The 27,244-nt window shown below is 41.9% G+C and overlaps 1 protein-coding gene across 6 annotated transcripts in view; it reads right to left on the bottom strand.

The window, feature by feature from the left end:
- The window catches only part of GPR68 (G protein-coupled receptor 68), a 31,147-nt gene extending 4,705 nt beyond the window's left edge, over positions 1-26,442 (bottom strand). The window contains exons 1-6 of one of the 6 annotated variants that reach the window (XM_063334368.1): positions 26,133-26,442; positions 23,501-23,688; positions 22,595-22,705; positions 21,421-21,506; positions 12,591-12,717; positions 122-5,439 (exon numbers count right to left, since the gene is read on the bottom strand). In XM_063334368.1, the coding sequence (XP_063190438.1) occupies positions 4,228-5,298 (1,071 nt within the window). In that variant the 5' untranslated portion in view covers positions 5,299-5,439; positions 12,591-12,717; positions 21,421-21,506; ... (1 more) ...; positions 23,501-23,688; positions 26,133-26,442 and the 3' untranslated portion in view covers positions 122-4,227. Of the gene's footprint in view, positions 1-121; positions 5,440-12,590; positions 12,718-21,420; positions 21,507-22,594; positions 22,706-22,915; positions 23,047-23,112; positions 23,211-23,500; positions 23,689-26,132 lie in introns of those variants that run through there. The other 5 variants (XM_063334370.1, XM_063334372.1, XM_063334373.1 and 2 more) reach the window with 5 other exon arrangements.
- Positions 26,443-27,244: the final 802 nt, after the last annotated feature.

Genomic DNA, 27,244 nt, shown 5'->3' with positions numbered 1-27,244 from the left:
GTGGGGAAAACAGCTGCAGTGGAGATGGGAGGTTCAAAACAAAACAAAAAAAACCCCAGGAAGTGTTACAGTAGTGAAAGTTGATAAATACAGTCCCCCTGCACACCTCCTGTAGGCCCTCTAACGCTGTCTTCTTACGGTGGTGGATAGTTTGTGGCAGTGCGAGGAGATAAGGGGAGAGCTTTAACTGAGCTAATGAAAACAGGGGCAGCATTTGCAGAGCTTCCATGCAAAGGGTAGGCTTTCGTTTGCCTCCTTCGTATCAGTAGTAGTAGTCATTTAAAAATGTCTGTTTGGGAAAAGAGGCAGCTGATTTCCTTCTCTGTGTGCTACATGTTCAGTAGCTTACTGACATGTTACACTAACAGGTGCCATGTATATTATTCTTTCCAAACACTAAATTTTGTCAAAAATGTATATATTTTGTCCCTTTCTGGGTGATACAGAAAGGCTGTAGACATTTCAGGGTATCCTGTTGTAAAGAATAAATGAATTAAATACATAAATATGGATTAAAAATTAATGCTTAGAAATTAAAGCATAATTAGAAAGTAAAGAACATTTGCATTCTGTATAAAGTAAAATGATGTAAATGAACATTTAGATGAATTCCAGTTATAGAAATTCTGCTCATGACGAGACTAAGTGAAGCAAAATTAAATTATGTCTCAAAGGCCGACTGATGCCGAACCAGTGCAAGGTGAATGTAGTGCCTGACCTTTGCTGTTTAAAGCTACTTTAGCCCCACATGAGTGTCAGGGCTGAAGTTCTGCTAGTTGTCAGCCCTTGCAGCAGAGAGGAGAGGGTATATTTGACACTGCACCTCTCAGGTACTGATGCTTTAGCTGTCATTAAATAATTATAATGGTACAAAAGGCGAGCATCAAACCATTGTGCTTCAACAGGATGAGAATGGCAGTTGTGTTTAGCCACTGTTTTTTTCCAAAGTACAGTGGATTTCCAGCCGCCAGAAACGCCTTGTATCTACTTCTCTTTCTGGCAGGTGAGTTTTATTTTCCTTCTCTTTATGTAAGACATACACAACACTTTTTGAGCATGAGAAAAATCAGTTTGTACCACAAACACCAGCGTACTTTGAACATTAATCTTCTGAAGTCCTTGAGGATACACAGCCTTTAAAAACTTAAAACAGTTGAACACATGTGAGAGAAAGAAATCTTAATGCCATACTTGCTGATAGATATTCAGACTCACCAAAGCTCCCAATGGTTATTTTATGGATCACTCATTTTTTTTTTATTCATTTTATTTAAAGCTGCCTTGAAGGATGTTGCAGTGAATTTGTATTTGTATTTCACAGTCAGAAAATAGCTCCTTTAGAAGTGTCCAAACTCTCCAAACTATAAATATGAAGTAAAATGTTTCATACGAATGCTTGAGTTTTTGCCAAAGCCAGCAGCCCCGCAGGAGGGCATGTGTTCACGGCTGCACAGAACCCACAAAATGAAATTAGCATCATTTAAAAATGTCTGTTTGGGAAAAGAGGCAGCTGATTTCCTTCTCTGTGTGCTACGTGTTCAGTAGCTTACTGACATGTTACACTAACAGGTGCAATGTATATTATTCTTTCCAAACACTACATTCTGTCAAAAAAACTTCATTTTTAAGTTTTGCACTTTTTTTTCCCCCCCAGAAATACAAGCTTTAACAATCAGATTTCATTAAGAAATATGAAATGTAATAATTAATTTGTCTTTTTCTCTAATGCGCGTTTTTAAAATCCCTTTGCCTGTGCAGTTCCAAGGGCTGGATTTAATCCGATAGCAATGTGTAGCGTATCTCTAGCAACCATGGCAGGACCCTCGATTGACTATGTTCTGGCTGAGACGGAAAGAACAGCTCTGAGTGAGAGTTACCTTCCTCCCGTATTGGCTACAGTTCTGCAGCCTAAGCCTAACAGTTACAATATAGAAAGAACCGATAAAACATTGACTTCAGAAAAAAAAAGGAAAAAAAAGAAGAAAAAAACCTTCCCCTTCTCTTACGGGTTAGCAGTTAAATGTTGAGAACTGTAACAGAATGCTGGACTCCATTATGCAAGTTTCCATCTGATTTTCAACTGCAGCAGCTGACCAAAAGCTGACCACATCAAAGTACCAACTCAAAGAAGCCCTAATCCCTCAGATGATAATTCAATGTAATATGGCATGCTCTGCATTCCAGCGATCTCATTTAAACAATGTGGGTTACTGTAAAGAAGCAAAGCATAAACAGGACAAGAAATATTTCATCCTAGAACAAACCACGTGTGTGTCTTGCAGCCTGCCAGGTCATGGGAGTCCAAGTAGTTGTCTCAGTGTTTAACAACACAGAAGCACGGCATTACGGCTGTGGCGAGTCCCTGCCTTACGACCCCCGTTGGTAGAGACAGAGATCAGAGGAAAGATTAGGAGAAAATAAAGCTAAGTAGCACTAATAGTCAGAAGAAAAAATGCACGTGTAAAGTAATTAATCCAGCTTGGTGAGTGGTCTAAGTATAAAGAAATGTAAAATAATTAAACAAGCCAGATGTTAACCTAAGCAAACCTAATCCCCTCCTGGGAGTGGGGACGTGAATCCTTTCTGCAAGGGGAGGGAGGAGAGGATCTGTGGTCTCACAAAGAGAAACTGCGGGCCAAAGCTGTAAGATAGTTACTTCAAACACAGAGTGAACAAATATAGGAAGAAAATAATAAAAACTTTCTTTATTAAAGACATCCCCTAATTATTTCTAACATTGCACTCTCAAGGTGGTTTCCAGAAAACTGTTAGAATATATTGCCTTTTAGAAACTGGTGACAAGCGAGGCTGTGTAACAATGACATACTTCAGATACCAGGACTAGATCATCTGCCTAGGGGTTCTTTTGATATTTAAAAAAAAAAATAAACAAAACTGATAATACTACTGCAAGTTGTCAGCTGCAGGTTGCAGAGAGAAAGGTGTTTCAAGAAAGATTTGAAACCAGAGACATGAAAGGACAAGGCAATAGTCATAGTGTAACAGTTACAGGTACAAGAAGGTATGGCGAGCAGATCACAAAGAAGAATCATACAGGATTCATTAGTATAATAAAGAGAAAAAAACAAAACAAAACAAAACCAACCTAGAGAGGAGATAGTGGTAGAAACAATCGGATAGAGCACATCTTTAACTGCCATTATCTCCACTTATTCCTGTATTTTGTTTCTGTCTAACCCGGGAAACATAGATCATCATATTTCTGATCTTGTATTTACTGAACAATGACCAAACCCTAAGCTATAGTATCTGTGGGAGAAAAGAGAGTTTAAACAGAATCCGTATAACAGTTTCCCTGACAAATGCATTGGTATTTAATTGCCTGCATGGTCTGTGCTGCATAAGACACACAAATTTTGTAGGACACAACTCAACCTTAGCAAGGGTCAGTAGAATTCAGCTGTAACTAAATTTGTCTTTGAACACAGTGACTCAGAGAAGCACATGGGTTCAAAATGCCTCAAGTACTACCAACCTCCTGTTCTTTCACAAGTCAACAGACCAAATTCTTTATCCCCATTGGAGCCAAGAGTTCTCTCATACCTCTGGAAGTCCATAGGAGCCTTATGATTATGTTCAACAGTCCGAGATTCAACAGTCAATCAACAGACTGAGGGGCTCAGCAGATGCTGAGTTCCTTGTGCATGTTCTCCCAGAACATCCCATGTTATCGGATTGTTTTAGGAGGTTGGTTCTGGCACAGTCTCCATGGGCCTTGAAACTGGCTGAAGGAGAAGTTATGTCAGAGAGTTACAGGGATGTTACAGAAATGCAATTTTTTTTCTTTTTTCTTTTTAAAAGTACACGTGCGGACATTTAATTTGTTCTGCCTCCAACCGTTTCAACAGATGATGACAGCTTGTAGAGAATTGTTTTCTCTAGATGGCAAACAGAGAGCAGTTAAAACAAATTCAACAGAACCACACACCATGAGTATTAGCTTATTCCAGTCGATGCAGTCATCAAGACAACAGGTTTTGAGTGGTACCACAATGACAACAGACACGTGATTGTAACTGAACTGACTTAGCATGTGCTTTCCTCACTATTGCCAAGGTCCAAGCACCTCCAGAAACGACCTCACTGTGCTGCATTGCGATTAAGCCTTTGGGAGGTAACACAGTTCTAATACATGGATAAATCAGATGGATACACAAACATGGCCATAGCTGCAAATTTTAGATTAGCGTCCTTTTTTGATGAATGTTATAGGCTGACCATGGTAGTTGTGGAATCTTTCATTCCAGTACTATCATGTGATATTTGTAATAACCCTGGTTGTTGCTCGTGTTGTGGCCTGTTAGGAGTTTCTGGAGCATTCAGTGGATACAATTCCTTCGTCTCAGTCTTCAGACACCCTAAACAGGTTAAACAAGAGTCTCGCATCTTGGCAAAGTTCTGGTAAGTGCTTTCACTGGAAAAACAGTACAATACCGGATCAGCAACACAGTTAAAAGTAGTCAACAGGAGAGAAACGTGGTAAATATTAAATATTTTCTCAGCAAATGAGCAGTTGTTCTCCAACAAGCTGCGAACCACAAGTAGAATGTGGTATGGTCCAAAGCAAACTAAAAAAATGAAAACAGTGCTTGAAACCAGTCGTTTAATTTGGATTTTCTTCTTCTTTTGAGTTCCGTGACTCTTGTGGACAACTCGTAAAATCCCACAGTAAGAGAAGGCCAGCAGAAAGAAGGGGAACAGGAAGCCAGCAGAGAAGCGGTAGTAATTGACGTTGTGCTCCCATTCTTTGATGGGGTAATGCTCGAAGCACACCACGTGGCTCTCGGCATCCATACTGATCTCCCCGTGCGTAAAGACAAAGCAACATGTCATTATTTCTTTGGTCCAGATAATGATGCTCACAATCACAGCAGCCTTCATCGTCCGAAACGGTTGAAATCGAAAAGGGTGCACTACTGCGAGATAGCGGTCGATGGAGATGCAGCAGAGGAAGCCCACGCTGATATAGATATTCTCGTACAAGAGGATGCCACAAATTTTGCACAGCATCTCATCGTAGGTCCAATTGTCATGCTGTAAAACATACTGAAGCCAGAAAGGCAAAGAAAATATGTAGAGCAGGTCTGCTACAGTCAAATTGCAAAGGTAGATACCCAATTCATTTTTAGCCTTGATCTGTAAATACCCATAGTACAGTGACAGGCAGTTAGCTGGCAAGCCTAATATAAATACAAATATGTATACCACAGGGGATAACGTCTGGTGGATATCATGATTAATAGTGCACTTAGTTGCATTGTCTGTCAAATTCACCATCTTCTACCTCTCCCTGTATATCATTCATCAGGGTCCCAAATGAATAGATGGAAAACTTAATTTCATCCAGTTTCATGTATTGCTTATTTCTTCCACAAACCTTTAGGCTGACATGACGACTTGCTGCAGGATGTTAATAACCTGAAAGTAAAACACATGAAAATCTTCAGAAGGGATACAACTGTCAAATATATAGTACGGTTTTCAGTTAGCTGCCTTTCCCTAGCCTTAAATTTTCTTGTAGTCTTTGATAGAAGATAAAGCCTGTCTGGGAAATCATGATTCATGTGAGTAAGTCCTAGTACTTACCAGAAAAATACCAGAAAATTTTGTGTCTGAGAAGCAAATTACAAATACATGTTGCTTTAACTTTGCAAGTATCTAAAAGGTGAAGCATCATCTCTCTTTTGCAGATGAGGCACAAAACCAGTAATCTGATTTGTCCACAATGGAAAAAACATCTCTGGCAAACCAGCAGTCCACTCAGAATTCTTTAGAGGATGCATGGTGCACAAAACAGTTGATTTTTAAATTTCTGTTTCTTAAATTGCCCTTTAGATATAAGATAGTATGGAATATGCAGTTCAACCCATCAGGATGAAATAAAAAATGGAATTTTTATCGGTCTTTCTTACAGTTAGTTGTAAACACAATCCTGAAAGCAAGCTGTTGGAAGGACACTGTAAAAATCTGATACAACGTATACCCATGGTCTGGGTCCTACAGGACATGCTATTACAGATTCCTTATTTGCTATCGACTCTCAAAAACAATAATTTTACTGTTTCTGCCTATACATTTGTATCTTTCCTTTCCATCTTCATTGAATTTGAATGCAATTGTTTTCACCTGAAGAATCTTCTGCAATCCAAGCACATACCTATACAAACCATTCCCATACTATTACTACATAAGACACTAACTTCTGACAACAGGTTAGCACTCAGTTCAACTAGGACAAGCATTCAGCCTTGAGCCAGCTGCCAGTGATTGAACCCTAGACTAAACGAGGTGTCACATTCCGCATTTTGTCACCTCATGTGATATATTCACATTGGCACCAAATGCTCAGGACTGGAAAACAGCAGGGCAAACTGCGCCCAGTCTTAAGGGGTTGTATGTTTTACCTGATGATGCAGAACAGCGAGAATGTGTTTCTTTCAATCTCTTCCCAGAAAATGCGTGGTTGTAGTGTATGCTTTTGTGTACTCTTCCTACAGCTTCAGTTAATATGGATTCGAAAGGAGACAGCACTATCCAGGGACAAAGATAAGGCCTTGTTGCTTTTTCCTATGCACTATCCTAATTTGTACTTTTGTCATCATCTTCTGTCCTGTCTAGAAACATACAATTTTTTCCAAGACAACCTTTATGAAAACATGACTGTGCTATAGCGAAATTACTGTCAGCTGCAGCATTTGAGGATGTTACTGTCGAATAATTTTTTTTAATAAATATTTTTTTAAATAATGGTGGGCTTTACTCCTGTAGAATTTCTTTGGGCCAGAAAAGAATTGCCTGGCTGAAACAAGCAACCAAACTGAAAAGATTTTCAGTGTTTAGTTTCAACCAGTGTAGCACAGTCCCACAGAAATCACAGCAAACTTAAGGACACGTGTAAATATTTAAGAATTAGAACGTATTTTTTCATTCCTTCGCTTTTCCTCTTTTTCTTACCATCAGACAGAACATCAGCCTTGGTTTTGGTGGAAGTATTCTTGGGGATGTCAGATACCTTCAGTCATGAAACAACAGGCCAACGTAAGCTCATGTCTTTCAAAACTTCTAATGTCATTGTCCAACACAACTTGTGTGAAAGACTGATCAAATCTAGCACAGCGCAAGCTCTGCTCTCCTCCTCTCACTCTCACACAGCTCATTTGGGGGTTAAGAGACTCACCTCCTCCACCTTGGCTGGCACAATAGTTATTACAGATAAATCAAGCACAGCAGGAGAAATGCTGCTTAAGGGACCCAGTCACAGATGGTTCAGTTTGAAGTTTGCTTCAAGAGACTGCCTTAACCTTCCCATGGAAATCACTAAAGTTATGTACTAATTTCTCAAAGGACGATTACTTAGGGTCCATTAGCTCTCCTGTAACACCATCCAGTGCACGGTGCATTTCTCAATGGCTTCATAACCACCACACAGCTTTTCTGTCTACAGGAGACCTGGCTCCACACCCGCAAGGACAGCACACAGAAAGCTACTTACCCCATCCCACCTTTTCCAGCCCAGAGCTCCAGGGCAAGTACAACTGCATTTGAGTTTGTATTTGATACCATTTCATTTCTGTATAATAATTTGGTGGCTTTTACATGTAAGAATTTGCCAGCAAAGGACGATTGACATATCTACTTACATTCTAAAATGCCTAAAAATCTGGGATCTATCACCTACTCTACCAACTAAAAGTGTCCAGTCAGTGTCCAGATCCTGTTGATGAGGACAAATAGTAATTCAAAAGCTGCCAACAATTCTGAAAAGTCGGAACTGTCTTTATATGTGTAGCATAGTCCAACAGCGCTGAGTTTCATTTAGCGGTACCCAGTGAGTCAATATGGATCGCAGTATGAGAAAAAGCAGGTGTACAGTTGCACTATTTTTTTAAAATGTTTCTTTTCCTCTAAGAACTCAAAATATGTTATTATTAAATTATGCTTATGTCGTGGAGAACATGGTTACAGAAATCATTTCTGTTTAGCTTAGAAGTCTTGCCAGAATGCAGAATGTGAAGGAGACAGCAAAAGTCTCGTTGATATGACATTATGCTAATGTAATATACACTTGTGATTACAGCAACATTTCCTGCACCCGGAGGAAGTGCTGGAGTGGGCTGTTTCAGGGGGCAGGAAGAGAAGGCTGGCTGTTGTGAATCTCTTTGCCTTGTGCTAACAAACCCTCCCCGATATCAAAGATGGGGATGAGAAAAAAAGGTCCAGGTTCCTGCTTGTGCAATATCTGTCTTACACTGCTCCTCTGATCAGCGGCAGCAGTGAGCCAGGAAATCCTTCCCTCGTTTCAGCCTCCTCTGTGCAGGGGGTCTGGGACACCTTTGTGCCCTCTGGCCCCACATGCCTGGCTAGTGACAGGGTCAGTCGCCAAATGGGAAATATAAAGGTAGTTCACCTTTCCCCCAGCACCAGGTATACTAAACACAGCTCTGCATGGGCCAGGAAGCGAAATGATGCTTTTTCAACAAACCTGGTATCAAAGTACTGCAATGGCAGTGTCAAACAAATGGGTGTGGAAGAGCCCTCCCTGTTATTAAGCCCATAATATGCAATACCTTACAAGCTCTCTGGAAAAGTGGAAAGTGAAGGAAAGGTGATGCAGCGTATGGGAAAGAAAAGACAAATTGCTCCCCCATTACTTACTGACCTCGACTGGGTAGGAGGAGGAGAAAAATGAAAAAGAAGTTGCTGTACGGAAAACATCTGGGGTGCAGATAATCATAAAGCTGAAAGCAGTTACAAACGGGAACACACAGGCATTCCTTTTAGACAGCTTTAGTATGGAAATAGTGCAGCTGGGTGATTACTCAGGGAATAGTTTATGTAACACCTTCAGTATCACGAGTCTGGAGACACTGCCAGGCAATATTTCCCTCTCATATATGCCCACATCTTTTAGATGATGCCCATCTAAGCCCAAGTCTTGGAAAAGAAAATTAGAAGACTCTCGTCATCTGCATAAGCTTTAAGCCATTATCTTGTTCCTTGATGAAAAATAAAGCCAAGGATCCCTGGACTTCAGAGCGCTTCACTTTTTCTTGGTTTAAATAAGCCAACTTTCATTACTCACTGGACAGTTCAGCAACGGGCGCTTTTCTTTCCAAACTCCTTTGTGTCTTAACTGTTGACAAAAACCATGAGTTCCCCCCCCCGCACCATGAACCATGGGGCAGCTCACGTGTTAGGCACTGTCTGCTGGCCTCAGCACAGGCAACAGCTCAGAGACACTTAGAACAACAGCCTCTTCAGCTCAGACCAAGTACTAACATGGAGCCTGGGTGGCTTTTTAGTTTCAATGAACGTGGCTACAATTTTCCTCATAAGAAATCTGTCTGCAATTAGACCTACACATTTTCAGCAGAGACAAATGGGACTATGCCAAAGGACTTCCTTGTAGGCATTTGCAAAAGTTGTGCACGCAGCTTGTCTCAATCGCAAAGCACACGTTTCTGTGAACAGGGAGCGTAATGTGGTGGTGTGCTTTTATGTGACAGTAGCTTTCGCTGTTCTAATCTGTCCTACACCGCAGGCAGGCCTGAGTCACTGGGCTGTCATAGGAGGACTCAGACTGTGCCGCATATCTTGGAAACAGAAACCTGAGGTTGTTTCAGTTTAGGATTTGATTCAGATCATTACCTACACAAACACCAGACCTTAAATTCACACACTAAGCTTCCCCCAGCACTTGAGGGTTTCTCAGCTTGGTTTGATCCTGGTTCACAAAGCCCAGAAGAGTAAGGCCAGGTAAGGAGGCTGGGAAGTGATGACGAGCAGCATAGACTAAGGACCGGTCAAGCACTATAAAATGGGCAGAAAATGGCTAGTATCCTTAGAGCAAGTTTAAAAAACGATAAATGCAGAAGAAAGTGGAAATCACTGTGCCATGACTGATTATGAGGAATGGCACAGTGATGTTTGGAATCAATCAGAAGAATTATGGTTTAAAAGAAGGACCTTTTCAAGCGGGTCCAGAGGAGGGCAACAAAAGCGATCAGAAGGCTGAAGCAGCTCTCCTGTGAGGCCAAGAGAGTTGGGGTTGTTCAGTCTGAAGAAGAGAAAGCTCTGGGGAGACCTTACAGCAGCCTTCAAGTACTTAAAGGGGGCTTTAAGAAAGATGGGGACAGACATTCAGTAGGGCCTGTTGCGATAGGACAAAGTGTAATGGTTTTAAAATAAAAGAGGGAAGATTTAGACTAGATAGAAAGAAGAAATTTTTTTACGATGAGGGTGGTAAAACACTGGCACAGGTTGCCCAGAGAGGTGGCAGATGCCCAGTCCCTGAAAACATTCAAGGTCAGGTTGGACGGGGCTCTGAGCAACCTGATTTAATTGAAGATGTCCCTGCTCATTGCAGGGGGGTTGGACTAGATGACCTTTAAATGTCCCTTCCAACCCAACACATTCTATGATTCTAAAAATGTCACAAGTAGAAAAAGCCATAAAAGGCAACGAAGGATGATTCTGTTAACCCACAAGAAAAGAAAGGGTAAAGAAAGACAATTACATACGAAGCACAAATTATAGCTCTAAAAATAGCTGAAATATTTGCTGTTATTTTTTATTTCAATCTTTAGAACTAAAATGGTGACCCAGGATCTAACAAAATTGGTTTTAACAGTAGGATGGAGGCATAAAAAAAATAGATAAGCAAAGGCTAACAGATATTAAGATTTAAATTGTGACACGATTTAAAGAAAGTTTCCCTCCACCATGCAGCCTTACCAGGCTGCAGCTGCAGATCCTGTTGCTCCTCCAGTGAGCAGAAAGCAAAGGAGAGTTGGAAGGGATAAAGGACATCAGTGGAAACTTAATACTCTGATTAATCCATCAACCTGTTGCCTCCCCTCCCTGTTGTCAGTCCTGCCCCACACAGCATCAACCCAAATATCATCCCAGTCATTTTAGTACCCAAGCTTCCAGAAACTGCCTGCCGCAGCTCAGTGCCACCCCTGTCCTCATAGCCTCTTCAGCCTGATATCAGATATGATAGGCTCCTTCTAAACAGCTTTTAACTCCCATGATACCCAAACAATTCCTTTTTCACACAGCCCCATGCCAGGGCTATCGATGCACAAGGGGAAGGCAGGACTTGAGGGGGATATCGAGTCAGCAGCTGCATTTCAGGGCTTGTGAAAGCCCAGGAAGGAACAGGGGGAGAAGACGTAGAGGCAGCAAGGTCAGTAGAGCTGCAGCCAAACAGCTTGAAAGGCTGCTTCAGAGATGCTGCTTCAATAAGAGACACACAATTAAACAAGAAACAGTAGTGTCAGACCAATCTCATTTCCATCTCTGATGAGGTATGCGGCTGAAGAGCTAGACAGGAAGCAACAAGGGCAATACATCTTGATTTTATGAAGATATGACACATCCCAATGTACATTCTCGTTAACACCTAGGAAATTGTGAAGACATTATGTACCGCCAGATGTGTTACACAACCACAGTGAAAAAGCAGCCACCTGTAGTTCACTTGATCTGGAATGATGGACTGAGTTGAGCGTGCAATGATCTGCCCTTTTCAGGATGCTAGTCAGCATTTTCGTCTATTCATAATTTCTATCCCATTCAGAATGGGACAGAAAATGCACTTACTAAATCAGCAAATGATACTGACTTGGGAAGGAGTGTATAACACAAATTGGTTTTAAGATAATCTTGGTTTGAAAACAAAACAAAATCCATTGAGGGCAAATGCAAAATTACTGTTCTTGGAAAAAAAACCATCATATTGTCAGTATGCAATGGGGAATACCTGGCTATCAAGCAAGATGAATAACAATGTACTTAGGTTCACTCAGTTTCTGCTGAGAAGAAAAGAATTACACTAGGATGCAGTACTTAAAGGGCACAAAGTCAGGTGTCCTCTCTACTCACCACGGATAAAGTCTCTGGAACCTTTTGCACTCTAAGAGATACATGGACAAACTAGAAAAAGTCCAAATATTTTGGGCAAACAAACTATATAATCCCCATTTCTCTGCCTTCACAAATTCAAGATTGTATTCCCTTACAGACAGGAGTTTCCTGAAAGTAAGTTGATATTGCTTGTGAAGCACTCAAATGTCCTACCAGTGACTGCTGTAGGTAAAACAAATAAATGGATGATAGACACATTTATTAGAGGCGGAAACAATTTTAGTGAATAAGATATTTTATCCTTGTTCATCACTTGGGATAAGGCAACATATTAGACAGCTAATCTGAGGGGCACAATGCAAAGCCATGGAGATATACTCAAACTAGCCCTGACTTATTTCAGGGACAAGAAACAGCAAAGCTGCAGTGACCTGACAAAAGTAATTCCAGCCTACTGCATTATGTTTCTACAGGAAAGGTGCTCAGATTTGGCTCAAGCATCTCACCAGGGCACTGGTTTTGTTAAGCTCAGGCAGAGTTGGCATGGCTCATATTGAGACAAAAGCCCAGTAGAAATAATGATTCTACTCATTAAAGATCATAGCCTGGTTTAAACATACAAGTGGGCTAAAAATTAGGTTGCACTAGAGACCTTAAGATTTCTAATTCCTGACGGCAGTGTACTTGAACTTTATGCTCACCTTCTTTTAGTGCAGCTTATTTGATGTGCATCATCAATGTATCTTTTCAAGGCATCGGGTTAATTTCTCTGCTGACCATACCGTGTATTTTTTAATGGGATCGGTTTCTAAACCATTCTCAGTGAACCTGGAAATAAACATATACCACTTTAAAGACAGATAGATGGTCTCTAAGAGTATAAATTATAAGTCACTAACAAGAGAAAGTGCACAGAAATACTGGTTTTGTTGAACTTCTGTGTGAAGAGCAATTGTCTGCAAGGAGTTTTGTTTTCTGCTGGTTTTGTTCTTTGTAAAGCAGAAAGGCTACCTCTCGCTATACTGACTTTCCTTTTTTTTTTCTGTCTGCTTTTTTGCATCAGAGCAAAAAACTCTGTACATCCTCTTTGCAAGAGAATCTTACAGAGTCATACAGTAAAAAAAAGGACCGTAATCTTCTTAAACCTCTGAAACCATCTTACATAAATTGGAAAAAAAAAAAAGGCAAAAACTCAATTCCTCCTTCTCCTTAAACTGAATTCCCCTCTAAAGTTAATTTAGGTCTATACACAACCCATTCAGTGTTCGTTAACTCGTGAATGGACCCTTCTAACATGAACCTCTGTGTACAGTAATTATTATTCTGTGTATCTGTTTCAGTGGGAGGAAACCATAAAAGTATTCTGTAACTTACAAATCGCTTTACTTTTGTCATTATTTTATGACTCCATTTATAAACCTATTGTCGAAGAAGGAAGCCAGCAACATTTTTTCAGAACCCACATAAACAAAAGACTAATTAGTCACTGATGTCCAATTTTCCCTAACACAGACATGCAATTATTCACAGCATTGGGTAAATGACTTCACTTGTTCGAACTTTGATATCCTGGGAATTTCTCCCAACTTCTTCATTTCTGCTTACCAGGTTTCTCCTAAGTCTGAAGTAAGCTAGTTACCTTAAATATTTCATTGCTAACACTTCAGATGTGATCTGACCCACAGTGGTGGGGTAGCTGAGGGTTTCATGCCCTCAACTTGTAAATTTGTCGTTAGGTGTGGATTTGAGTAGCAGGTTCATGTTAAAATACTTGAGTTATGAATCTCTCTTTTTTTTTTTTCCTCATAGTGAATTTGATGCTGGTTGAAAGCAGTAGGTTAGACATCACCCTAAGCTGAGAAATTTGACCTGTGCAGCCTAACATAAGCAGTGTGGGTAGATGAACGCAATGCAGCCAGAAGCCAATGACGATAGCACGTGTATATTAGCCACGTAATTAATTCAGATAGTTTCATGACCTATAAAACTAGTTCCAATGCTCATTTCCCATCAGTAATGACATGGTAATGTGGTTTAATCTTAGAAGTGACCTGGGCCGCAGATTGCAAAGCTCTGTAAGGAACAGATGAATCACTATGGATCACAAACATAAACGTTCTCTATTCAACCCACTTCTTAAGTCAAACAAACTCAGCCTCAAATAAGCAGGAAGCCACCTACAAAGCAAGCAGCTGAGCACCTCTGAATGGCAATAAGAGAGCTACGCTACCACACACCAGTAACTTGCAATAACACAGTACCCTGTAGGCTACACTAGGAGAGGTCACACAGACGACTTATTGAAACACAAAATTTACATTCCTGGAAAATGTCAATATTTCAGAAAAAAATGCCCTGAATAACCCAAGAGATCTTAGGTTCATATTTGTCATTTTAATAAGAGCACTGAGCATCTAGCTTCTTTCTTACCTGATGTGCAAACTGCTGTGTGTGACATATTATGTATTCCATATGAAGTCAGTAATAAAGCATATGCTATTTTACAGTAGAACACCGGGAAGGATGTGGGGGTTCCAGGGGTCACATACTGGACTGAAATCAACAACACACCTTTAATAGAACACACACCCCCGCCCCCCCATATCACACTGGGATGTCTCAGCAGGCTGTAGGTACTACCCTTCCATCCTGTGCATCTCTGCAAGGCTCTACAGCAGAGTACGGAACGTCTGGGATCCACTGGCTGTGGTCAGGAGAAGTGCAGGGGAAAGGTCAGAGGTCTAGCAAAGCTGAAGACTGAGGGAGTTGGGCTTGTTTAGTCTAAAGAAGCCCGGATTGAGGGCAAATACATTAACAACATTCAAACATGTTAAAGATTGTCAGAAAGATGAGAGAGGCTGGGTTAAACATCATGAAAAACCTTCCACTAACAAAGACAAACGGAGCACTGGGATAAGTGGTGCATGAGATGTAGGGCTGTCATCACAGAAGGTCTTAGAGTTTGGCAAATAACTTGAGAATGGTTCAGCTGATTCCTCTTAAAGGCACGGAAATGTCTGGGGAGCTCTCAGGACCTTTCTGTTTTGTTCTCCACTATCGTTTGCCGGGTGTTGTGACACAACTCATCCCTCTTAGCGACATGCAATAGCATGGAAACAAATTGTTTAAATCTGACATAAAGTAACATAATTTCCACAAGGGATTTTTTTTTAAAACAAATTGTTTTCCAATTATTTTTATGAAATGTTTTTCATTTTGACAGTTTTTCCTAGAAATTAAAGCTATATCAAAGTGAAATGTATATGACTTCACAGGCACAAAAACGAATACAAAAAAATCCATGTCCTGCTGCTGTACCATTTCATTTCAGGTTTTTATGACTTTGGACTTCTTAGATGAGGGCTGCACATATGAAGGACAACTTGACAGGAAGGGTAAGGAAGGCAGACAGCATAATAAGGACAGTTAGTTCAATATCTCAGACTACTACTATTCTTTATCTAGCATTGGAGCCTTCTTGCCAATGCAAGGTCTGAAAAACTGGTTGAGCACAGGGAAGTGCTGAAAAGAAACTACACTTTGGAAAATCCCCATTTATGGTAATAAGAAGCTCATACAATGTGTAATTTCAGGCAAGCAGTTCAAGTGGTGTCAGGGAGGTGAATCACATACCAGGAATTAGTCATACCGTACTTGCCTCAAAGCTTGTAAGAATTATCCTCATATGCCCCCTCCTTCCTGCTGGCCATCCAGGTGGACAACTTGACCCTCCAAGTACTTCACCACTGGGCTATGGTGACTAGCTCCTACCCACAGGGGACATCTCCCTGAGGCTTTGTGGATGACTTGCTCGAGTATAGGACAGTGGATGGAGGAAAACACATCACACCACTTTCTGCAGAAATCCTAAATCTCTGTATTCCTCAGAGAACAACTCCAAATCTTCCTTTCCCCTCAACTGAAACCTCAACCAACTCAACTCCCCTCTCCCCTACAAACATCTTTGACGCAGAAGCCAAAGCACTGTCCTGTCTCTATTGCATAGGCAACAGACAAGTAAGTAACAATCAATCATTGACAAAAGAACTGTTTATAGTCCTGAATCTCTGTGCTGATCCTCCTTTAAAACAACAATGCAAGAAAAGGCAAGATTACGCAGGTCTTACTGATGAGAAGCCACACAAGCCATGATCATCATGTAATATTGCCAGTAACGAACAAGGACTGAAACAACTGTCTTGTAGCCTGGGATTGAGAAATAGGAACTTCACCCTTCTGAACTAAATGAGTTCTGATTCACTTTACCATCAACAGCCTTGGGGAAATACCACTCTTCTGATTCATTTTCCCAAACTCTGCATTACTGCCTCTTTTGATGCTGCAGCCTGCTCTGACACCAGCACTGTGCTCCATCAGGCAACACCAGATGTCTTGCGTAGAAATCAGTGACTTAAGGTTTAGGTCACATCTGTATTGCATTTCAATGATTTTTGCCTTCCTTGGTTTGCCAGCATGCCCCTCTACCCCCAGCACTGCCATACAGCCCCTGCGGCACAGACTGACTGCCCAAAGGGGGCCACAGATTTCTCAGCAGCTTGAGCGTGGGCCACCCATTTACAGCATGTGGACCATCGCACACTGCGGGCATCCCGTACTGGTCAGCACATGCACCAAGGCCAGGCAGAGCGAGTCAGATCTTCGCCCAGACCTTCTGTCTTCGCCCAGATGCTTGTGGCGCTATGCAGACATAGCCGATGCGTATACTGACAGGAACTTGCTCTCTGTGCCTATATGCTCTCACAGAAAGGGGAAGGGGTGCCAACAACATGCAAGGCAGTCCCTTCTGTCAAGCTCCCCAGCATCACTCACTAGTTACAAGGGAAGACTTTTGTTCAAAAACTAACAAAAAAACTATCCAAAGCAGGGACCAAATTCTCTTTCTCCTTGCATCTTCTATAATACCACTGCCTCCAGACAGAACAAGGCATAATTAAACCCAAGTATCAGCACATCATGCCCTCCAAACAAAACTACCTCATTAACCTGAAGTAGTTTGGAAAGCAAGCAAACATCCATCCTTACAATTTTTTCTCCTCTTTTACTGATAGTTCAGTAGATAGAACTGATTTTGCATCGCTGCTGAAAAGCGGTAGCATGGGACATCAATAATCAATGTTTGACTAATATTATTTGACAAATAGCAAAGACTGTCTGAGAGAAAAATTTTGCCTGCTAGGTCTAACGGAAATGTGGTTGAAACTCTGCAGTGTTTGAAGGGATTGAGCGCATCTCAAAGAAAATGTTAACATTTTCATTATTCCACGCGTCGGCAAATAATGATACATTCAATAAAATCACCTCTCTCTTAAATGCTAGTTTCTGCAAATGTGATTCAGTATAAAATTCATTTTGTACAGCAAAAGTTTTAAGACATGGTAATGAAAAAACTGTTTACAATATTTGGATATCTTTCCCTTCCTTCCCTCGTTTTAATTTGACTTCACTCTTTTTCTTCTGTTCGGATTTATTTTCATCGAAGAGACAACATTTGTCATAGGATAGGAGCCTGTTCGACTGAAGCACCTAACACCGCGTGCATTGTCACCATTTTAAAACTGAAATAATTCTTTTGTGCCTTCGTACTATGTTTGTGTTTCTGGCTTACACTGATCCCCATTGTGTGTTTCAAACATGTTTCTGTTCTAGATCCAATTCCTTCTAGTCTAGCACACCATCCGCCCTTCCACATGCTGCTGTTTAGCTGTACGCATTTCCTTTCAGATTCAGTTGTGTCTTTTTTGGTCTCTGTTCTGTATTTCTGTAGTTCTTCCTTGGATCCAGCATTGGAGGGGGTGTGTGTGCACATGTATTTTTGCATGTCTTCAAATAGTCCCCATCTAGCTTGTAGAGATTTAACTCTTCTAAGCTATCCCTTTTTGCTACGTTTAATTAATCTTCCTCCGTTTTTGCAGCTTCCCTTTTGGAGATTAACCAAGTTTCCTGTAGCTCTAAGTCAATATTCGCATGTAAGGCGTATTCTCCAGTGTTATTTCTCAGACTTCTCACGATTGTGTAGAAGCAGCACGCCTTGCAGAAGGTTTTCCTTCTTGCACTTTCCCTTATTGTTGCTCTCGCTCCCTAGGTGACTATTGAAAACTTTGGTCCTTTCTTTTTTTTTTTTTAACTTGAGGATACAGGACTCCAACAACCTAGTCCCCAGTGGATAAATCATTCTAAACAAAGTGCTGGCATCTGTATTTGCAGGCTTGCTTACGTTTTCATTTCCTGAATTTTCATTTCCTCAATTGCCTTAATTTTAATTTAAAAAATTCTTTTAGTACTCACATGATTTTAAGTGCTAGTGTCTTGCTTTCACTAATGTTTAAACAGTCTGGCCTTCTCTTACTCCTGAGTGCCCTCTTTCCCTGATGTATACGAGGGCTGGCTTCATTCCTCTATTTTCTTTGTCATACCTTGAAACTGCCTCTCTCTATACCTCTGTCTGGCCTCGCATATGCTGCGAGAAGCCTTCCCCAGTGCAGTGCTCCTGAATTCCTGTACTTCAGCATCCCACCTAAGAGCCTAAATGTTCTTTCCAGCACTTCTCCATCCCACCTTTGGATGACACTGGCATCCGCATGAGCAGTGACTGCTGGCTTCCCCTGTGCCAGAGCCCTGTCAGGTTTGCCACCTCTCTCCCGGGAGACAAATCCCAGCACCCTGCCTGGAGGCACAAACTCAGCCATCCATGTGGCTGAAAACGGACTGACCCTTCTCTAGTCTTCTTTTAAAGAAAACTGGGAGGAACAACCTGCCCACACTAATGGCATTAATCTGGATAAAAGAGGTGCAACACAAACATTGAAAAAATAGTTGAAGGACCATGACCTTACAGAAACAACCCCCGCCCCTTCTTTTATAGTATCAGAAAAGCAACTCACAGCAAAAGCAACAACCTTACTGTAAACGGTTCACATCCCAGTAGGCATCTGACTAGAGAAAAGGGAGAGAATCAAACACTCCTTACAGGGGAGTGCTGATGAGCTCTTGGGTGAGAGATGGAAAGTCTGGCACGGGACATGTGGGATTCCAAACTTGACAGCTGTTCAGAAATCCAGGTCCTGCTCTGTGGTGGAGGTGTAAGACCATCTCTGAGATTTGGACACAAGTTCAAATTCCAGATAGTAATGTCCTGACATGTTAAGTTAAGGGATCTTAGTTTAAGCCTCTTCCTACTTTAAATGTCAATTCTAATTCTGAAACCTATGTCTGATCACTTCTTAAATGTGACGCATAAAACAGATACATCCTCTAATTAGGTATGTGCATAGATACCAAGTCACTATCCATCACAGAGTAAAAATTCTCCTTATTCCCTTGGCAGATGGAAGACAAAATGTTTCCAGATATAAAATGACCAAATTCTAATTGTTACTAAAATATCGAGTTACGAGGAAGCCAAACCAAGAGATCTCCGTAATAATATTTGCATTCTTCCCTACTGATGTCGCTCAATTTAGCATTTTATTCAGGTGTCATTAAAGTGACTTAAGTTTGATAGTTTGGTTGCATTTCCTTTTGCAATTTAATTTTTTTATCTCCCCTTCCTCCTTTAGCTATCTTTAGCTATCTTCAAAGCTACATGTCGACCCATAGCAAACACTGTAAGAGAAAGAAAGCTTGAAAGCTCGTGCAATAAAGCAACGATGTTCAGAAATGAGAGGCTAGGCTCATCCTAGCTGCAATAGCTGTCCCTAGCAAATTTTTGGGTGCAGAATGTCAGGTGGACATCTCTTATGGAGCAACTGTAACAGCAGCAGAGTGCCCTCTCCATCACCTGTAGACCAGATCCATTTTGCATTTCTATCTGCCTCTGGTATGGTGACAGATCTGAGCCCAAGCAACCCCAGATCAAACTCCAAGACAACCCAGCTGGAAGCAAATTTGTTGCCACAGAAAAAATTTCTGGTGAGAGGACTCCACGGAGAGGAACAGAATATACTTTGAGGTGAGCCCATTTCTCAATCTTTCTCTAACTGTGTTTTAAACCTATTATTTAGTCTTTTTTTCTTTTTCAGACAGATTAGCTACAGCTTCTGGGTGAAGTGCTTAAAAACTCCTTTTGCTATCTGGTAGATTAAGAGAGTTTAGAGCGTGGTTTCTAGTGGAGAAAAACAAATTACAGTGGATGCACCCCTCAGAGAATAAACTTCCATGTTGTTCTTAGATGCTGCTGATTACTTAAAATTTTTGGCCAGTTTCTTCTAAACATTAAAGCTGTTCTGTGACTTTTCAAAACCAATTGCCACCAGCTGTCAGGGACAGCAGCTCTGCAAATGCTTCAGCTGGCAGAATAATTCATAACAAGCATTAAAAGCCACTCAGAATAAGCTTTATAGGAAAAACAAACCTCTTAGAGGAGACATTTAGCTAATTATAAGGTAATGAGGCTCACAAGGCAGCCATGTCCGGAGTTCTCTTTTCACAGTTCTTCACTTAAAAATAATTAGCAAGTTGTGTAAATGTCCTTGTGAGTCCAAAATAACTTTTTCTTTGGTTATCACCACATTGACACCAGAATAGTCAGCAGCAATGAAGCCCCAGGGCAGCATGAATGCACCCTCAAATCAGGTCTAGAAAAACTTGGCAGGGAAAAACAGGCAGGGAAAAAATTGTCTTCTCTGTGACCTTTTCAATGGGATGTGAAGAAAACTTGCTGTTACAGCATGAGCTGGTTAATCTGAGTGCCAGCATCCAAAGAGCTTGTTAGGAGAAGAAAACTTACATTAATGCTCACACCTTTTGTACACCTGGCCCCGTGTAACAGGTAAAAAGTTTCCAGTCTGCCCGACCTCAGGAACCAGCGGTCCCTCAGGCTCACCCTATTCAATGACATCTGGCATGATGACTCCTATGTACACCTAGTTCAGCTGGGACTCATTTTCCTCCCTTCTCTTTGCTTTCCCCACATCTCCCTTCTCTTTTTTCCCCCACTGTCTCTGATTGCTTACACTCCTTAGGTCCCAGAACAAAGTCAGTTTTTGTCCTCCAGCCACAAATTGAGATAAATACGTCTCACTGCAGATGTCAAGTGAGATGAGGTTTTTTTCAAATGAGATATTGGAACTGCCACATTTTTCTTCATTTAAAACTGTGATATTCAAATCACAATGCTGTGATGTAGACATTGTCACCCCCTTGGCTGTACCCCACTATCCCAGAACAACATACTGGTCTGATCCTATACGTCCAACATTTTCTCCCGGTGTACTCCCCAGGCCCTGGAAAGACTCCGAAAACTTCGGGGATGTACCTTCTATGTTATCATCTAAACAACAGCTGTATAGGACCAAGCATAAAATGAGATGGGGACAGCTACCTTCTACCTCTTCCCTCGTATACAGAAAGACCTTACAATTGCATGTGTAGAAGCGGCATGATATGGGGGAACAACGACATACTAGCAGTAAGATGGGGAGGCAGGAAGGATAGGGGTGAGAACAGTAAAATATTTTGTTTCCTCAGAACAGGAATGGAAAAGTGGGTGTTAAATACATCGGATTGACTCACTTTGACTGGCTTCTTGATTAAAGCAAACTTGAAAGAAGAAGTGGTCAGACACTGTTGTCTTCTGGAGCCAGTGTCAACACAGGGTGCTAATGTGGAAAAAGCCACGGAGGGAGCTGATTAACAGATTGCTCAGAAAGTCCCATAATGCTCACAATGACAGTGTCGTGTCTTATGAGCCTACATGTAGCCATTTTTCCTTGCCTTACTGTTAATTTCCTTAAATTTTTATTAATAAATATCTGCATGTGTTCTGAACAGAAAAGGAGAGGACAAGGCTGTTATATTCTTCTAAATCCTCTATTTCTCAGCTCCCCTCCCCATGCACACATGAAGCTGATCGCTCAGTGATGTACTTCTCTTGTTTCTTTACAAAGACTGCCAAGAAGCAGAGAAATGGACTTATAATACAGGCAACCTACAATATTGAACAAAGGTTTTTAATCCTGTTAAAAAAAAAAAAAATAGATTCTTTTCTGATCGAATGGATTTCATTGCACGAAACAAACCTTCACATTTCAAGTTTCCCAAGTCAGGTTCCGAACAGCAGCAAGAAAAGTCGCTTACTGTTTGGAAAATATAGCGATGGCATACTTTTGAGATACAAGGACAAATCTATATAGGTGTGCACAGAGCACCCGCACACCAAGGTATGCGATTTAGCAGTTTCGTGTTAGGTGTAACTTTTGGCTTGTGTTCTCAGGCAAAATGAAGTATTTACATCGCTTATTAGTCATTCAAAATAGCTTATATCTAGTCAACTTATACAGTCCTATTAAGTTCTCTGAAAGTGACAACTGGAATTTATTTACTGGCTATTGCTCTGGTTCCCTGCTGCAAACATGAAACACTTTTCTTCGTTTATTTTAACAATTCCCTTTCATCAATATAATTTCAACACTCAGCTCTCCTCATGCCTAAGTGGAACTTTCTTGGAAGAACTTTTATTCAAAGTTCCCACTAATGGGAACTTGCCAAGGAAATTAATTTTGAAGTTGTGAATTTTTTTGGACGTGTTGCTTCAGTTGAGTCCTTGGATCGCCTCATTGTTTTGCTTTAGCAACCTAGCCAAAAAACTGTCCTGCCACCTTTCCTGGGGTCATAACCTTGTATAACCTGGCTCAATGATGGAAAATTAATTTGCTTTTAAGAGTGAATATGTAAAAAAGAAACTCACCTGTGAGCAGAGTTTATGCAAAGAGGTTTTCCCTGCAGCGTGAAGAGCGCAAAACTTCCCTTCTCCCAGCTCCTGCTTGCGCAGCTGTCCTCCTCCCAGCTGTGAGCAAGGCTGTCGGTGGAACAGTGCAGGGAAGGAGGAGGAGGAGATTGTGTTTCAGCTCCTGTGCTCTTTACGGTTCAACTGCGAAGGAGTCAGCCCAGCCCAGCCCTCTCCTCCCTCACCCACTCATTCATAAATGAAAGAGATGAGATTGCCAAAACCAGACACTAAATACGGAGATGGCAACGCACGCAGAGCGGTGTTTGCACCTGTACCTACCGTCACAGACACAACCCAGCAGATAACCGCCCTGTCATCACAGCAGCTGGTGCAAAGACCAAATACCGCTGCTTACAGCTTATCTAAACACACACAGATGTTGCCTCGTGCAGCCGTATTGCACAGTATACAGAGCGTTAGTGTTGTTATTAATATTATTTACAGTAAGTTTTTTCTAGAGCTTGCTGAGATCAAACCTTCATTATGTCCAAACACGGCAGAAGCTGATCTCTGACCAAGGCAGCGTCCTCTCTGGGCGTGCAAGAGCAGAGGCTGCCAGGGAGGGGTTCCTTCCTCTCTCATCTACACAGCGAGACACACTGAGGCATAAATAGACCAAAGGGCTTGTCCAAGGTCATTCAGGAAGACTGTAGCAGATGTAAAAGCTGACCTCCTGCTAACTCACACCACTACTCTTATTCCTGCAGGTGTGAAAGCTCCCCTATGGGATAGGTATTAAAGTGTCTGTCATTCAAACTGAAATGCGCTACTTTTAAAAAAAACCAAATAGACACAAATTGCACCACTGAAGCTGGAAAAAAAAACCTGTTACCAGTTCAGGCTCTGAACTGGTACATGACTCACCCAATGTAGCACTCTGCCATGCTTCTGTAGAGACACCAGTGACACTGCGCGCTCCGTACAGCACCTAACAAGAGTTGCCTTCTGCTCACTGCAATGGGGTGACAGTGCTCCAAGGGCGGCCAGAGACAGTAAGTCTGGAAATAGAAGCCTTCTGCGGCGTACTCCGAGACACGTTCTCCATTTTCAACCTGGTAGAAAGCAGAGTGACATAAGCAGAGAAACAAAACAGGAAAAGAAAAAACCAAAAAACCCAAACCATGGAGAGGATACCATGACATTTACAAAACCTGGAAATACTCCAGGATTACCCATAGCTAACGTCAGAACCGGCATCAAAAAATAACTCCTCATTCCAGACACAGGCAGAGGGCTCTTCAGGTATGACATTCTACCAGATGGCAGAGCCCTTCCTCTGCCAGGTCTTCTGGCAAACCAGAGATCTAAAATTATCTGTGGGATTAAGGGACCTCTCTGAGTTTCTGAGGAGGGATGCAGCAGAAAAAATAGGAAATTCTTGAACGCGGCCAGCAAAGGCTGCAAAAAGCACAGCCCTTTGCAGGCTCACCATGCTGCTCCAAGGATGGCAGACATACAGACAGCATACCTGGCTGAACAGCCAAGGCACAGGCTTGTGGGAGCACAGTCAGAGGCTGAACACCCCGTGCAATATTAAATAAGAAGGGTTGGTATCAAATTTATCAGGGCTTCTTGGAATTCTCCCTCCTCCATTTTGTTTATTTATTTATTTAGTACACATTTAGTATTTATTTAGTATTTTTATGTATTTTTATATACACACATATAAGAACACATGTATCAACAAAAGCACACAGACTGAGATCTTTTAGGACGCAAAGTAAAACATTAGTTCCGGTGCTTTTTAATCCATAGTTGTGTACCCTTGGATATCGCTGCTCTTTTATTAGATCTAAGGAATTCATAAAAGATGATAATAAGAAAATGGAGTGCAGTTAATTCCTTAGTAATATGTGCACTACTCTTCAATAAGGAGCAACAGGGCGTTATATTGGACTGCTTGCCTTCCCTGAGAGCTTGCCAGGGGCAGAGATCGCCTTGGTATCCAGTCTCATTGGTAGCTGCAGGGAAAGCATTTCCACCTCCTGCAGGGTCCAGGCTGCAGATGGGGAACGAGCCCTGAGAAGATCCACAGACAGCGATTGCCCCGTTGGGTACCAAGAAAAGCAGAGACACTGGTGGAAGTAACATCATGGGCAGTATTTCCTTCCTAGCTCCCACCTCGGCTGCAGTTCTCTGCCATGCTGAACTGCAAGCATGTTCAAAGATGTGTTAGACACATATTAGGTACAGTACAGGTGGCCAGAACATCCAGAAAGCAGAGCCTTGGTCATCAGACACAATACATGTCTACCAGAGTGTGCTCAAAAGGCAGCACTTGACCAGCGCAGCTGGTAAATCAGGCCTCGCAGGTGGAGCAGAAACAGTCACTTCCACAAACTTCCTTTTCCCAAAATTACAGAGCAAAATAAACTCCAGAAAAATCATGGTTTGCTTTTGTTTCATCCATCCGTTATATTTTGCTTGTCTCAGCATGCAGATGCTGTAAAGCAGGTTGCTGAAGTAAAGGGACTTGGTGGCTCGGATCACCCCGCCTTGTCAATTCCAAGGGGGTAGAACAGTGTCTTTTGCAGACCACAGCCTCCATCACACACACTCAGCAGCTACATATTGGGACATATTTAAAACTGTAAAAATGAAAAGAAGTGACAGGTTTTGTAGGCTTTTATCTCCATGAATTATACAGCAGCTATTAAAGCTGACAAATAGCTATTATTCGGTGCAAGTGGCAATTCTTGCTTTTCACTTGCTTTGGTCAAATCATTTTAATGTGTGTGATGATTAAGTAACTCCACTGAATTGAATAGCTCCTGGCTTGCATGTGTCACAATCAGAAGCAGCAAGCTTCAAAAAGAATGAAGTTAAACTGGTGCTATAAATGTCACAGGTGCCACAGAAACACAGCAGCAAGGAAGTCATCTAGACCATCTCCTTGCTCTGAGGCCCAATAAGGAAAGCTGGACTACCTCCTTTAGAGCTTTAGCTTGGTCTCTGAAATTACCATGTGCAGCAGTGCTCTGCCAGCAGCATGAAGGGGCTTTGACAAAGCCAGCACTGATGAAAAGCAGTGGCCTGGAGAAGTGCTGCTGATATCATGACAATATGTGAACCTGTGGTCGGGGTCACCCGCAAGCAGCACCCTGATTATCCTCTTGAGGTCTCTCATGTGTGACACTGGCTATTTGGGAGCTTCCATCCTTCAAATGATGAATCTCTGAAGATATTCCCAATCCTTAACTATTTTAAGGACTTCCTTTTCTGCTAGTAGTGTCTGTTGACCAGGCTTTTATCCCATTCACCGTCATGCCCCACAGAGGAAGAGGTGGAGTCAGGACACGTACAGGACGCCTTTTGCAGCCTCCGCTGCCAGCGAGCAGCACCTTTTGTCTGACTTGGTGGGTTAGTGCCTCAGCTCTAGCTCACATCGGCTAGCACAACGCTGGCCAGCTAACAGCCAGGCTCTGCAGGGCTAGAAATGCAATCTGGGGCTCAGGAATTTAGCTTGGAGTACTGATGCTTTCATAATTCAACTTACCTTATCCCTTTCTGGGGATCCTCCTTGTGATAGTGTCCTTCAGCAGCTATAAACTCTCTCCCAGCTCAGAGGTTAGCAATCTCGCTCTCAATTGGCACCTTCAGCAGCTACTTTCTGGAAGGTGGAAAAAAGATTGGCAACACCTTTGGGAACTCAGAAAACCTGAGGATCTTCTGCCACAGATTAAAGCTTAGCATGGCAACACAGGTTGAGACCATCTCAGCTTGTCACAGGAATGTGTCCACACCTCGTAACCAGCAGGAAATTCTCTCTCTGTCCTCACCACACTGCTGTTTCCCAAGCTCCTTCAACATATAAATTCAGAAGTGCTCATGATTTCCCATGTCTGCCCACCTCAGCAGAGTTAGGAACTTGGAAGGGCAGCAAAGACTCAGTAAACTAGATGTAGACAGCAAGACATCCCCACAGTTGGGTCTGGGTTTTTTTGCCAGATAGGGTATACCTCTCTAGTTTCTTCCTGAGGCAGGGAACATGTTTCATTTACACTGACAGTGTAATTCTGCACCTAGACTGCAAACATCCAAGAGAGAGAACTTCATTTCACACACTAGAGTTGGGCTTCATGTGGCTGAACTAATGCTGTAGGGTCTCTACATGTGGATTAGCAGTCATGGTCTGCAGAGAATTAAGGACCTGCAGAGGGTGAGTTGGCTTGTCCTAGAGTGAGCCCCTGTGGTACAGCTGCAGGTACCTGGTTCTCCCCTTTGCCCATCAAGGGAGAAAGGCCTCGGTCTTACAGATATGAGCATTACACAGCCCTCCAGGAGCTCTGCCTCTTTCTATTCATAGTACTGAACAATGCAAAGACACAGAGAAAGTTGAGAATGCAGGAATTTCTATACAAAGACTATCAGAATGATAGTTCAGAATCAGAATAAAAAGTTCTGTCAAAATCTAGGAGGCAGGGGCAGTGAAATAATTTGTAGTCATCACAGCTACTCCAGAGTCCAGGCTAGAATACCTCTGTTCTTGCTGTTCTGCAGACCAACAGACTGAATTCATCCTTCCCCCAGCTATTACGCCACTAAGGAGACACTGGCTTTGCTGTGTGGCCTTGCAACTACAGGTTATGTGAAGGTCCCATGGATGAT

This window comes from Chroicocephalus ridibundus, chromosome 4 (assembly GCF_963924245.1).
Source record: "Chroicocephalus ridibundus chromosome 4, bChrRid1.1, whole genome shotgun sequence".
In the NCBI taxonomy this organism is placed as follows: Eukaryota; Metazoa; Chordata; class Aves; order Charadriiformes; family Laridae; genus Chroicocephalus; species Chroicocephalus ridibundus.
Note: the sequence above shows the minus strand (reverse complement) of the source record. Positions and strands in the feature narration are given on the sequence as shown.